The sequence below is a fragment of the Pezoporus flaviventris genome, unplaced genomic scaffold, assembly GCF_033815535.1.
Source record: "Pezoporus flaviventris isolate CSIRO_AGI_PZ_B2104156 unplaced genomic scaffold, CSIRO_AGI_Pfla_v1 ptg000002l, whole genome shotgun sequence".
NCBI classification, from domain to species: Eukaryota; Metazoa; Chordata; class Aves; order Psittaciformes; family Psittacidae; genus Pezoporus; species Pezoporus flaviventris.
In genome coordinates this window covers 20,739,339-20,754,015 of record NW_026892550.1, presented here as the reverse complement: position 1 = coordinate 20,754,015, position 14,677 = coordinate 20,739,339, and the positions used below count along the sequence as shown (strand labels likewise).

Here is a 14,677-nt window from a genome sequence, read left to right as displayed (position 1 = left end):
CTCCAAAACTGCAGCAATTAAGGATGGGTTTTCAGGGCTGCAAAACCTATCCAAATCCTACTGTAAGCACACTGTATTTCTTTAGTGGAAATGGACCTATATTATTTATGTTCTTCTGTAATACAACTAAGCTGTGTTACTCAGTAACATACACAGTCACTATGAAGGTATTGGAAAGTGTTAGTTAATAACCATTATCAGAGGCAGAGATCACTGATGGTATAACAGAATTGTTAACAGTCCTCCCAACTTTATTTTTTACTAAATATTCTAATATGATATGACATTTCACTGTGAACTTATTTTTTTTTTTTCTTTTTTCCTTCTTATTAGAGCTAAACAGATTGGTATTCGTTGAGCCTACAAATGAAAACCTGATCTTGTAATTAAATGCCAAGAAAATGATCTCACAAACTGCATAGAATAATATAGTCACCGTGTGCCTGATATGACCTATGACTGTGTAGCATGTACAGAAACACCTAAAACACCATTAATAAACATTGTTTACAGGCATATGAAATAAATGAAGGCCCAAAACCATTTTTTTAATGTAAGGGACATTAGCTCTAGCAGATTGTAATGCCACCTCTCTACAGTGCCCAGAATTTAGCATTTATCACAGAATGCAGAACAAGTAGCATAATATAACATCAAATCTGCTTTGCAAGTACATGTTGAGTGGCCTATACAATGCATTTTGAATAGTTCCTGAATTTTGATAATTTTTATTTATGATTTTTGAGTCCTTTTGTGCCAACTGTAACAAAATAATCTTTCCTCCAAGCCAACTGGCATTGGTTTTAGGGCTTGTTATCTGGGACAGTTGGTGCTGGTACTTTCTGAAGATACTATCAATCTAATCCTTCAAAGATGAAAAGAAATTATTAGATAATTCCTTGCACAAGAATAGTATAGTTTTCCTTCCCCAATAATGCTAGCAAGATGATGGCCCAGTAAACCTAAGACTGATGTAGAAGTATCAGTCCCTTCTGTGTGTTCTTAAATGATTTGCATGCATTCCCTACTTTTTATGTGGTTGGAGGGGAAGAACCATTTTTTCAGTTTTTTAAATTACTATAAATTTGGAGGAGGCTAGAAAGGACAGTAGCATAATTGCAGGATGGAATGAACTAATTCCTTTGACAAGAAACTAATAATCTAAACTGTAATAACAGTTAAGGAGAGAAAGCAAAATGTGGATCGGGCCTTCGAAGAAGCTAAACTGACTCATAGAAAATACTAAGATAAGCACTGTGATAATAAAGATTAAAGCTTTCCTTGGCTTTATAAATCACAGCCCTTGTGTACTGGACAAAGGTTTCAACTTATGAAGAACAGTATTAGAATCAAAGAATCATAGAATAGTTAGGGTTGGAAAGGACCTTAAGATCATCTAGTTCCAACCCCCCTGCCATGGGCAGGGACACCTCACACTAAACGATATCACCCAAGGTTCTGTCTAACCTGGCCTTGAACACCACCAGGGATGGAGTATTCACAACTTCCCTGGGCAACCCATTCCAGTGCCTCACCATCCTTACAGTAAAGAACTCCTTCCTTATATCCAATCTAAACTTCCCCTGTTTAAGTTTTAATCCATTACCCCTTGTCCTATCACTACAGTCCTTAATGAAGAGTCCCTCCCCAGCATCCCTATAGCTCCCCTTCAGAGACTGGAAGGCTGCTATGAGGTCTTCAAGCAGCCTTCTCTTCTCCAGGCTGAACAGCCCCAACTTTCTCAGGCTATCTTCATTTGGGAGGTGCTCCAGTCCCCTGATCATCCTCGTGGCCCTCCTCTGGACTTGTTCCAACAGTTCCATGTCCTTTTTATGTTGAGGACACCAGAACTGCACACAATACTCCAAGTGAGGTCTCACGAGAGCAGAGTAGCAGGGCAGGATCACCTCCTTTGACCTGATGGTCACGCTCCTTTTGATGCAGCCCAGGATACGGTTGGCTTTCTGGGCTGCAAGCACACACTGCTGGCTCATGTTAAATTTCTCATTGACCAACACCCCCAAGTCCTTCTCTGCAGGGCTGCTCTGAATCTCTTCTCTACCCAACCTGTAGCTGTGCCTGGGATTGCTCCGACCCAGGTGTAGGACCTTGCACTTGTCATGTTTAAACTTCATGAGGTTGGTATCACCCCACCTCACAAGTGTGTCAAGGTCCCACTGGATGGCATTCCTTCCCTCCAGTGTATCAACCGAACCACACAGCTTGGTGTCATCAGCAAACTTGCTGAGGGCGCACTCAATCCTACTGTCCATGTCACCGACGAAGATGCCGAACAAGACCGGTTCCAACACCGATCCCTGAGGGACACCACTCGTTACTGCTCTCCAGTCGGACATTGAGCCATTGACCACAACTCTGCATGCAGCCATCCAGCCAGTTCTTTATCCACCGAGTGGTCCATCCATCAAATTGGTATCTCTCCAATTTAGAGACAAGGATGTCGTGTGGGACAGTGTCGAACGCTTTGCACGAGTCCAGGTAGATGACATCAACTCTCTACCCCTGTCCATCAGTTCCGTAGCCCCATCATAGAAGGCCACCAAATTGGTCAGGCAGGATTTCCCCTTAGTGAAGCCATGCTGGCTGTCACCAAGCACCTTGTTGTTTTTCATGTTCCTTAGCATGCCTTCCAGGAGAATCTGCTCCAAGATTTTGCCAGGCACGGAGGTGAGACTGACTGGTCTGTAATTCCCTGGATACTTGAAATATCCAGAGTGTCAACAATCTTTGCAGCCCATTCATATCACCAAATATTACAATGAGAATGTTAACCCTTATAGTTCATTTTATATTAAATATAAATCAATCCTTTCATAAAGCCACCTTAAAAAACCTATTATTTTTCAAATTTCCCCAACATTAATTTTACATTTATAATATAGATGAAAAAATATCACCCTTACAAATCCTCTTAGCTTCCACTTCCATAGTTCTTCAACAATGGAACAGATCTAAATAAAACTTTACCTATAGTAGCTTTCCATTGGGATATCTTCATGGGTTTTCTAGCACTTTTTAACTAAAAGGTAATCAGACTTCATGGCAAGCATACAAGCACTCAGCACTAAATACTGCCTGCAGGTAATAGGTTAAGTCATTAGTCAAATATTTAAAAATTCTGTAGTAAATTCCCCATGAAAACAAATGAAATATAGCAAAGAAAAGAACATCAGGTCATGACACTTCTTTCTATAAAAGCACTGTCTTGCCTATGCCATGCAATGGCATGATTGAGAGGCAGTATATGCTCTGCAAAATTATGTGTCCAGGGAACGAGCTGTTTTTCCAGTCATGAGTAGCACCACTATTCTGAGTTCTTCTAAAATCTACCACTATGAAGAACACTGTAAAACTAGTTACTTTACGGGTAGGTGTTTGTTTACTCTATTTGAGAAAAGGGAAGTCACATACACTAGGTGCAAGTAACAGCATTAAGATCTCTCTCTGAACTTATCAACTGCCTGCTAAAAAATAGTGAAGTATGCTGTATGTATGTATCTTTACACAGAATTATCACTGCAAGGTTCAGGATTTCCCCCCCTCACTTCTGCAGAACAGCTGATGTTGGTTTTCTGATCTACTGTTTCATTTGTAGAGCAGACCATTGTATCTAGCTGATTACAATACTACCTCAGAGGATGGTTTGGTAAAGCTTCTGAGGGTAAACAGAAAATAAATCTCATGCAGCCTATTTTTTCTCTTTACACATTACATACAATGACGGAAATTTGAGTTCATGCTAATCTTGTTCTCATTAATATCACATTATTAAATGTAATACTTAACCTTCCTGGAAGGAAGCACCAAAAATTCTACTTATGTCAAGAAAAACAAACACAGTGAATTAGCAGAAAATATGTAGAGTTTTCTGACTGCAGGCTGAAAATGCAAGCTATTTTAAGACTACATCAAAACCCATGCAGTTTCTATGTTCCATGGAAAAGCTGCCTGATGATGCTATTTTCAATGGGTATGTTTAAAGAATGGGTAAGCATTTTTAGACTCTAGATTTAAGATTTAGGGAAATTCACAGGAAAATAAATTCCCAGCCCTAAAGCAGATCAAGGAACTCACAATAGCTTAATCATATAATAATACCCTGTCCTTGATTCTACTCTGTGTATATCTGTTGTTCAGAGATAGACAACATGGAAAGGGATATACACCCTTTCCCTGTCAGTCTGGAGGCTGTGAAAGACCAAGGCTTGCTGACAGGAAAGTTGCATACTATGTATTTAAAGCTTAACCACTTTATCTGTTTTGAAGGCCTTCAAAAAATATACAAAGCTCTGCTTTGAGAAAAATCTTTCCTGTTGCCAAAGTCCATCTAAAACAGGATTAGTGTCTGCAGACGTATACTTTACTTCAGATTCATGCCAACAAGGCTTATGGAGCCATTTCTGATATGCTTTATGACTCCAAACCCTCCTTTGTTAGAGGGAGTTCTCGTTTGGATGGGTTTTGCATCAGGTGTGGAGTATGAAGAAAATTCATAATTCAATATTTGTTTCTTGGAATAAACTTCACTGGGAGAGATAGGCTGTTATGCCATGTCTGGTTCCAGCTGTTTTTCCTCATTCACATAAAAACTATATATAGACCTGCTTCCTGGAGGAAAATTAGACTCTGAAATGTATCGAGCACTTGTAACTTCTGCTGAGTTCCCAAGGAGCACTAGGTGCGTAGCATTCCTCATAAGCTGGCTGTTTAAATATAGGCACATTTGACTGAGTTTAGTGTCCCTAACTTAAAATGTATAGCAATTTTCCCAGAAGAGCAAAAGAAAATGTGACTCAGGTGTTCCAGAACCATTTTCCTATTAGGGATAAACCCTAAAGTAACACCAGAACTGAAATGGGAGTTGAGGAGATTCAGTAGAGCTGGGGGGAATATAATTTGGAATTTTCTCTGAGACGGAATGTGCTCAGAATAACTTATCAACCATTTGTACTCAGCAAAGAGAACTAAGTAGTAGGGTACTTCATGGAATGATTAAAGCATTCATTGCACTGTAGGAACAAAAAGATCCAAAAATGTAAAAAACCATTTCACTCTAATTTGCCATATTTCATCATCAATTTCAGGGTGATTTAAGAATTTGCCAATATTGTAAATTGCCAATATTCTCTTAAAATCCTACTGGAATTCCAGTTTCATAATGCTAGGTCTTTGTTAATGGTTCATTAATGCTGAAATTAACAACAAGCTGTCAATAATTTGAGGGACAATGTAAATTACAATGTAAATGTATTTTAAAATGATAAATATAAATTACACTAGCTGTTCAGAGTAGGTAGAAAATATCTTTACTGTTCTTTGAACCAGGTATCTGAATGATGGGTGAAAAGAATCTTAGGTTTGTACAAACCCAGACATATTTAATTGAGCAAACCATTACAGGCGACAAGCTAACATTTCATTTCCATTTCTCCCTTTCATTTTACAATTTTTCAGAACATAGTCACACAAGAACTGCCATTCAGGCAGAGACTGTGAGGTGCCACACAGATGGAGGAGAGCACCCATGTGTTGTAACTTCTTGTGTTTGAAGAGAAACACAGAGAAGCCTGGCAATTCTCTTATCTCTACTAAGGCATAATCAGCATCAGGTTAGTACTGGAGTATTAGTTAAGGAACCCTGATAAAACGGCAGTAAAATAACCACTGTAGACTAAAGATACCCTAAATAGGTCAAGGTCTTAATTGGTACCAAACACTGTAATTGGGTTCCTAAATTAGCAGCCTAACTCTCTGGCGTTTCCTTGCTGTTAATGGAAAAAGAGTCACCCAGAAGATGACTCAGATATTGTTGGAGGTACCTATATCTTTCTGTTAGTTGTTAAAGATATTGAGACTAGGTCCACAGCAGATAAATCCTGTTCATAATCAGCTGTGGGATGATAATATAACCTTTATTGCCACTCTACCATCCTGTTTATATTCCCTTCTCTTATGAATTTACTAGGAAACACAAGTCAACAAAATGTAAAGGTTACAGTGATATACTGAATGTATTTTGTCTTTGGTATTGTTATGCAATGAAGAGTTTAAGCAGTTCACAGCTTAATAAATACACTGCATTTCAGTCTCCCCGTGTAGATTCCAGAGACAACCAGTATGATTTCTGCATAAAATTTTACGGAAAGTATTTTTCCTGCAGAACTAGTACTGTTTCCCTCATAAACAAATCTTCATAAATTATTCTGCAGATCAAAAATAGCATGGTATGTTTTTACCTACAGTAAAGGCTATAAGTTTTTAAATGGTCACATATAGTAGGCACTGATTTTACACAGCAAAAACCGAACCTAACCAAAAAAACCCCAGCTCCCCTCTCCCTTAATTGGATCAAGTGTTGACAGAGCTCAGGCAGTAGCTAAGAGGGGGACTATACATTCCCAAAACAGTGTCACAGGAAAATTAATTACTCATTTTTTCAGAAGTGCTTCTTCCTTTGTGTTTATGAATATGTGTTCATTTGGATTTTGTTTTTTCGTATCTGAAGAAAAGCTTAGGACTTCCAATTTATTCACTGCACTAATTTAAGAACTCATTTTAATTTCTCTCCATCTGATATCACAATGCAGGTACAAAGTGCCATAAAGAAACACTTTATAAAAATCAACCCGTATCTGCTAGTTAATTCTGAATAGTCCAATTTAATCCAAGATCTGTGTCTGAATTAAGAAAGCAGTAATTGAAAAGTTAAAAAAATGCCAGCTGAATGGAAGTGGCACATTTTATACAACTTTCTCAAGAAATGGGAAGTTTCCCAAAGCCTGCTGTGCCAAAGTCCATTTTTAATTATGTTACTATAAATTAAAACTGATTATGGTTGTTGGAGTAGAATCATCTTCAATTTATGTTTTAAATGAAATAAACTCCATCACCCTAAGGTACAACAGAGCAAAAAATAAATGTACGTGAAGAGATTTCTGTAGTTTTGCTGGTATAGTCATTGGGAGAGGTATCACTCTGGCCCACATTTGGAAAACCTGAAATATTGGAGACATTGGTTTACTGCAACCTCTTTGTTAGCTGTTTTGTTCTGTTTCAAATTTATGATTTCCTTAGTAACAGTATCACCAGGCAATTCTTAACAGCTTCAAAATTCTGAGCTGCTAAAATATGCATAAACATATGCATAAACACAACGAGGTTTCCTTCACTTCTTCACAGAGATTTTAGAACATCCATGTCTAAGGACACTGGGTGTTGCTCAAGGAAAAACGCCATGCCCTTCTATTCCAACACTGGATTTTCATCAAAGGGAAGACAGAAAGAAGAAAAATAAACCCAGAAAACTAAATTTAGTCACATCAGATGGAAGCTACCCAAACCCTCTAAAGATCTGGGCCAGTGTGTGCTTGTGAAAAACAGTGTCATGATGGCATCAAACCCAGTGCAGACTCAGCACTCCAAGCTCTGGGCTTTTTATGGTCAAGTGCTGAGGACGGCCTTCAGTCCCCAGGACTCTGAAGGTAAATAACAGAGTGAGGCAAACTGGTGAATGAAACAGCTAGTGAGATGGTTGTAAGGGTGTGGTAAAAACATGGAACAACACATGCTGCAGCTTGCTCTTTATCTAATCTTTGGTACGGAGGGAAGTGATCTCCAGCCTTCACAGCAGGCAGTCTTTTGTAGACCTTCTATCCCCATGGGATTCTGTGGTTTCAGTTCCTTGCATCTTTAAAATTCTTCATTTAAAAAAAAAATAAATCAAGGACTTGATTTTTTTCAGAACTCTTCTCTGCCTTATCTGACAACTCTAAGAATTAGAGTTCAATTATCTACTTTCAAGTATAGAGGAGAAATCTAGCTTTTCTAAATTATTTTCTTAGCAAATACAGAAAATAAAATCTAGAAGAGCAAAGGTATAGTCTTAAAATTGTTTTCCATTGAATTAAACTGTCAAAGGAGAGTTGCAGATGTCCTTTGGTGTCTAAACTACAAGCATTTCCAGTACCCTTCCAGTTGCAATAAACAAGTGACCATGGAGAGGACAATCAGTAGTATACCAGCAGTAAACAGAAGCAATGTATTTTTTTTTGCTTTCAGACTTTATTACAAGAAAACTTGTAATAAAGACATGTAATATCAAAATGCTTGTAATTTAGTAAAACTTATACTAACAGTATAATAATTGACAAAACTAGTGAAGTAGGATTAGGTATGTCTACTTGAAAATATTCGGCTTGATGGACAGATACTGAATGAGTCTGTCTTGCTCTGTATGCTCTGGTATGTCTGCAGCACTATAATGAAACTGGAACTGTATTTATCTAATGTTGGCAGGATGTCTATTTTTTTCTCTGCAAGCACTTTGTCTTAAAATAATGTTGGTTATTCTCCTAAACACAAGTGAAGAGTTTTACAGAAGTTAATTTAACTTGAGATTTATCCTAATATTTCTACTCTCCTACAACTATGCATAGAAAAATAATTGTATATCCCCGATTTATTTCTCACAAAGAATGGAGCCTCAAGGCAGCTCATAAGGAATTAAATATGTTTTGGAATAATGTAAATATACTTTCAGAGAAGTATCCTTGATCATAGCAAATCCTACTCATTGTGGCCGGTTTTGTACTTTCGCTGAAGTCTCCCTTGCACACAGAACTTCTCATACACAAAATAAACTCACATTCTTCCCAAATCATCTTCTCTTTAGTTTTGATGCATCGATACTGTAAATATGCAGTATATACAACTGAACAGTGAATCTCATTAGAGAGATTCTCTATCTCGATCAGCCCAGTAAGTTAAAGCACAGCCTTACCCTTCACAGATAAAACAGGTATGCTATTCTTTAAGCAGCTGGGAAAATGCGTATATCAAGAGTCATATATTTTTGGTCTGTGCAGTGAAAACTAACACAGTCAGCATACCATGAGCTGATCTGGTCTTTAAATATTTTTCAAGTTAACTCTGCTCATATTAAAACATGGTATATCTCTTTCTAAGCACAGAAGAAAGAGAAAAAAAATCACTACTCTGAATTGTGTATTTAATACAAAATCAGTGACAGCAAAATCTATTGTATGTGATTAACTGGAAGGTGGTAAAGCATACCTGGCAGGACACTGTCAGGACACTGCCTACTCCCAGTGCCTTTGAACTACTAGAACCATACACAATGTTTGGCATGACTTCATAAATTCATGCTGCTTCAGCTGTAAAAGCTGTAAGGAGCAGCTGAATACGAGCTTGATGAAAACCAACAGGATCATCTACACAAAAAGATCTCTCTTACACTGAAATAAATATATAAAGCTTTCTAAACCACTGATGTGAAGTGGTTCAGTCTCTCCTTTGGGTCTAATAGGAAAAGCCAGTAAAAATTTATCTTTTTTGCTGGCTTTACTGACTACTGAAGAATCCTAAAAGCAACTGTTGTTCTGGCAACAGTAAAGAGAAGACAGAGTAAGAAAAAAAAAAAGTCTCAGAGCCTCCTCAGGTTGTCACTGACCTCCAGTCTTTTCACACTCTAATACCAGGCATTTTACCCTAGGTTTATGATACAAAACAGCAAAATGCAGGTCACATCAGATAGTTCTTTGCTGCTGCTGTGCTTTTGTAAGTACGTCCTTCTAGGCCAGCATGTGTAAGAAGTGCCAAGAATTAATTAACAGTGGCCTCCTTAAACAAGTAGTCCATACTTCCGTTGTTCTAGTATTACAGTCATACCTTGTGGTTTCTAAACCCACCTCACTATGGGGACTGATCATGAATGATCCTTCTTTCTTCTCCATTAACACTGAGTAATCACTGTTAATCTGCTGTATAGGGAAACATCTGGATGCAGTATAACTAATGTACAGTGAGGAATATAAAATATTTTAGAAAGAAGAAAAGAACATATTTGTTACTGAATCATGCATGTTAGGATAGCTGACATTGTATTTTTGTTGTAAAGTAAAACATTATTTGTATACCCACAACAAAACATGGACCTGCAGAACTTTTCAAGCAATCTTCTAACAGCTTCATACGACTCTTTTGTAGCTCAGGACTGTCCCATTCATCTGCTTCAACTCCCCAGTATAGGTCTATGACCTGGAAAACAGTATGCAACATCGTTACTTTATCATGTGCCCTTTCTACCTATTGAAAATTAACTTTGCCAACATTTTGTGTACTGCTAAGCACAGTTCTGCAGTGCAGTAAAAGGCAATGAGGTCTATATCCAGTCTTTACACAGACTGGCAGGGTTTCCTTAGGTGAATGACAATTCAAGTCTCTTATTTTCCCTCCCAGGTAGTCCCTCCTGGGACAGTCTCTCATTTTATATTAATATTTCTTTGCAGACATTAGCATGACAAGATCTTGATTTGATGCAGGCTTTACTTGCTACTAAATTGCATATAATGGATAGGTAAGAATAATGACAAAAGCATTGATAAAATCCTGGCTCCATGGAAATGAACGGAAGTTTTGCTGTGGATCACAGTCAAGACCATGACTTGACACCTTGTGTCACTTGTATCCACAGGATATAAACTCATCCTGTGTTCATGGCTCAAAAGAAATAATATGTGCAACTCTGTACTATCATACTTCTTTTGTTAGCTGGTCTTTGTTACTTTAGAATCGGAGATTGTATAGATATGCAATGGCAGACAGCTTGCTGCTCAGCTTTTCATCTGTAGCTACAGACTCGGTTTTGTGATGGTAATTAGCTGCAAACAAACTGGAAGAAACTGGACTATGGATGTTAAACTTATTTGAAGAAATTAAGCAATGAAGTGTGATTTCACTACACATTTTAACTAACAGGCTGAATTCTTACTGTGGAAAATTAAGTTTAAAAGAGTAGAAATCATAGGTACACATTTCTTTTGAAATAAAACTTAGGGTACATGCTACTACTCTCTCATTTAAGCTACTATTGATTGTTAACATCATCTATGTAACTTGAACAAAAAAGAAAGTCCAAATGGATAGTTAAAAAGAAAATAAATTAATGTGACATGAATATATTACAATATTGTTATTTGTAATATAATTTTTACAATTTGTATAATTTGCTGTAATATTACTTGTACAGTGGAAGCACTCTGCTCTTTCCATGAGAAACAGAATCAGCCTGAAGATCTAACGTAACAACTAATAATGGGTTGATGTAAAAGTAAAATTCACTGTTCTTTTCTTTCAGTCTGATTAGGAAAAAAGTGTTCTGCCTTCCTCCCTCCCTTCTGTTATTTATCACTATGACTTCATTACTGAACTTCACATCGCATTCAGCTGTCCGATTACTTGAATGATGTATGATAAAGCTTAAGCATTCTAGTCATAAAATTAAAGCATCTTAGCATACAGTAAAAAATATTTGAATTACTGATTGAATGAATTTATTGTGCAGCTCAAGTTCATCTGAAACATAAAAGCAATTTCTATTTTAATTAAATGTTCAAAAATCATGTTAATTCTGTAATTTTTTTTATTAAGAGGAAATTCCCTGGAATAGCAGATAGTGTAGTGGCTAGGCAGCTGCTTTCTGTGTGTTATAATGTTATAGATATCACAGAAACATGGTGGGATGGCTCCTATGACTGGAGTATTGGAATGGAAGGTTACAGGCTCTTTAGACAGGCCCGGTAGCTGGGGAGGGGGAGTTGCTATTTATGTTAGGGGTAGGCTGGAGAGTATGGAACTCTGTCTGTGGACAGGTGAGCAGTCCACAGAGAGTTTGTGGGTCAGGGTTAAAGGGAGTATAGCTATGGGAGACATTACTGTGGGGATCTGTTACAGACCGCCTGATCAAGGAGAACCTGCAGATGAAGCACTCCACAGACAGATAGGAAAAGCCTCACGCTCACAGCCCCTTGTTCTCATGGGTGACTTCAACCACCCTGACATCTGTTGGAAGGATGGTACGGCCCGGCACAAGCAATCCAGGAGGTTACTCAATTGTGTAGAAGACAACTTCCTTCTGCAAGTAACAGAGGAGCCAACAAGGAGAGGTGCCATGCTTGACCTCGTGCTCACCAACAGGGAAGGGCTCGTTGGAAATGTGACTCTCCAGGGCAGCCTTGGTTGCAGCGATCATGAGATGCTCGAATTTGAGATCCTCAGGAGAGCGAGAAGAGCGTGCAGCAAGCTCACTGCCCTGGACTTCAAGACAGCAGACTTCGGCCTCTTCAGGAACCTGCTTAGTAAGGTTCCATGGGACATAGCTCTAGAGGGCAGAGAGGCCCAAGTCTGTTGGTTGATATTCAAGGATCACCTGCTACAAGCTGAGGAGTGTTGCATCCCAACTAGAAGGAAGTGCAGCAGGAGGGCCAGGAGACCTCCTTGGATGGATAAGGAGCTCCTGAGGAAACTTAGAGGGAAAAACAAGGCTTATAAAAGGTGGAAGCAAGGACAGGTGGCCTGGGAAGAATACAGGGATGTTGTCTGGGAAGCTAGGGACCAGGTTAGGAAAGCTAAGGCTCAGTTAGAATTAAACTTGGCTAGGGATGTGAAAGATAACAGGAAGGGATTCCATAGGTACATAGCAAATAAAAAACAGACTAGGGACAACGTAGGCCCCCTCAGGAAGCTATCGGGAGAACTGGCTACACAGGATTTGGAGAAGGTTGAGGTTCTGAATGACTTCTTTGCCTCAGTCTTCACTACCAAAGGCTCTGACCACACCATCCAAGTCTTGGAAGGCAGACGCAGTGACTGTGAGAATGAAGACCCTAGACCCACTGTAGGAGAGGATCTGGTTCGAGACCATCTTAAGAACCTGAACGTACACAAGTCCATGGGTCCTGATGAAATCCATCCGCGGGTCCTGAAGGAGCTGGTGAATGAAGTTGCTAAGACGCTGGCCATCATATTTAAAAGATCATGGCAGTCAGGTGAAGTTCACAACAACTGGAAAAAGGGAAATATAACCCCCATTTTCAAGAAGGGGAAAATGGATGACCTGGGGAATTACAGACCAGTCAGTCTCACCTCTGTGCCAGGCAAAACCTTGGAGCAGATTCTCCTGGAAGGCATGCTAAGGCACATGAAAATCAACAAGGTGCTTGGTGACAGCCAGCATGGCTTCACTAAGGGGAAATCCTGCCTGACCAATTTGGTGGTCTTCTATGATGGGGCTACAGAACTGATGGACAGGGGTAGAGCAGTTGATGTCATCTACCTGGACTTGTGCAAAGCATTTGACACTGTCCCACATGAAATCCTTGTCTCTAAATTGGAGAGACATCAATTTGATGGATGGACCACTCGGTGGGTAAGGAGCTGGCTGGATGGCTGCATGCAAAGAGTTGTGGTCAATGGCTCAATGTCCGGCTGGAGACCAGTAACGAGTGGTGTCCCTCGGGGATCGGTGTTGGACCGGTCTTGTTCAACATCTTTGTTGTTGACATGGACAGTGGGATTGAGTGCGCCCTCAGCAAGTTTGCCGTTGACTCCAAGCTGTGTGGTTTGGTTGATACCCTGGAGGGAAGGAATGCCATCCAGAGGGACCTTGACACACTTGTATGGTGGGCTGATGCCAACCTCATGAAGTTTAAACATGACAAGTGCAAGGTCCTACACCTGGGTCGGAACAATCCCAGGCACAGCTACAGGTTGGGTAGAGAAGAGATTCAGAGCAGCCCTGCAGAGAAGGACTTGGGGGTGTTGGTGAACGAGAAATTTAACATGAGCCAGCAGTGTGCGCTTGCAGCCCAGAAAGCCAACCGTATCCTGGGCTGCATCAAAAGGAGTGTGACCAGCAGGTCGAAGGAGGTGATCCTGCCCTGCTACTCTGCTCTCGTGAGACCTCCCCTGCAGTATTGTGCGCAGTTCTGGTGTCCTCAACATCAAAAGGACATGGAACTGTTGGAACAAGTCCAGAGGAGGGCCACGAGGATGATCAGGGGACTGGAGCACCTCCCATATGAGGACAGGCTGAGAAAGTTGGGGCTGTTCAGCCTGGAGAAGAGAAGGCTGTGTGGAGACCTCATAGCAGCCTTCCAGTATCTGAAGGGGGGCTATAAGGATGCTGGGCAGGGACTCTTCATTAGGGACTGTAGCGATAGGACAAGGGGTAATGGGTTAAAACTTGAACAGGGGAAGTTTAGATTGGATATAAGGAAGAAGTTCTTTACTGTAAGGATGGTGAGGCACTGGAATGGGTTGCCCAGGGAAGTTGTGAATGCTCCATCCCTGGCAGTGTTGGATAAATAAAATGGATAAATAAAAAAGAAATGTTTTGATAAAGTCTACCTCAGAGCCTCCTCCAAAATGCTTTACGACTTTCCCTTGGTAATCTTTTTTACAAGCTTTTCTACTTTGCTTCCACAGAAATGTGATAGCTTCCTAGCTGTTTTCAGAAATGTGTCAGTGGAGCTGTCTCTCAGACCTCGTATCACATAAGGATGCTCTTGGTGCTGAAACTATATAAAAAAATAATTTGCTTCCATGAGTATCAACCAGAATAAACTTAATTATTCCTCCCCCAGAGACTAAATTACAATCCATTTGAAGAAAGACATGTTTTGTCTCACAAAGAATTCAGCAGTGGATTACTTGGAAGAGACATTTCCCTTCTGTCACTGAAATGTCTCCTCAAAGATGACTGAGAAATAAAGTTTATATTTTCCCTTAATATCATATGGTAGCAACAGGAGAAAAAACCTTTATTATTTAAATATCTTTTGCTATTCCTTTCATCTGC

At 39.6% G+C, this 14,677-nt stretch overlaps 1 protein-coding gene across 2 annotated transcripts in view; it reads right to left on the bottom strand.

Moving 5' to 3' along the window:
* Positions 1-14,677, bottom strand: part of NWD2 (NACHT and WD repeat domain containing 2) — a 59,980-nt gene that overhangs the window by 20,677 nt on the left and 24,626 nt on the right. The window contains exon 3 of one of the 2 annotated variants that reach the window (XM_061470738.1): positions 9,961-10,077. In XM_061470738.1, the coding sequence (XP_061326722.1) occupies positions 9,961-10,077 (117 nt within the window). Of the gene's footprint in view, positions 1-9,960; positions 10,084-14,677 lie in introns of those variants that run through there. The other variant, XM_061470741.1, reaches the window with a different exon arrangement.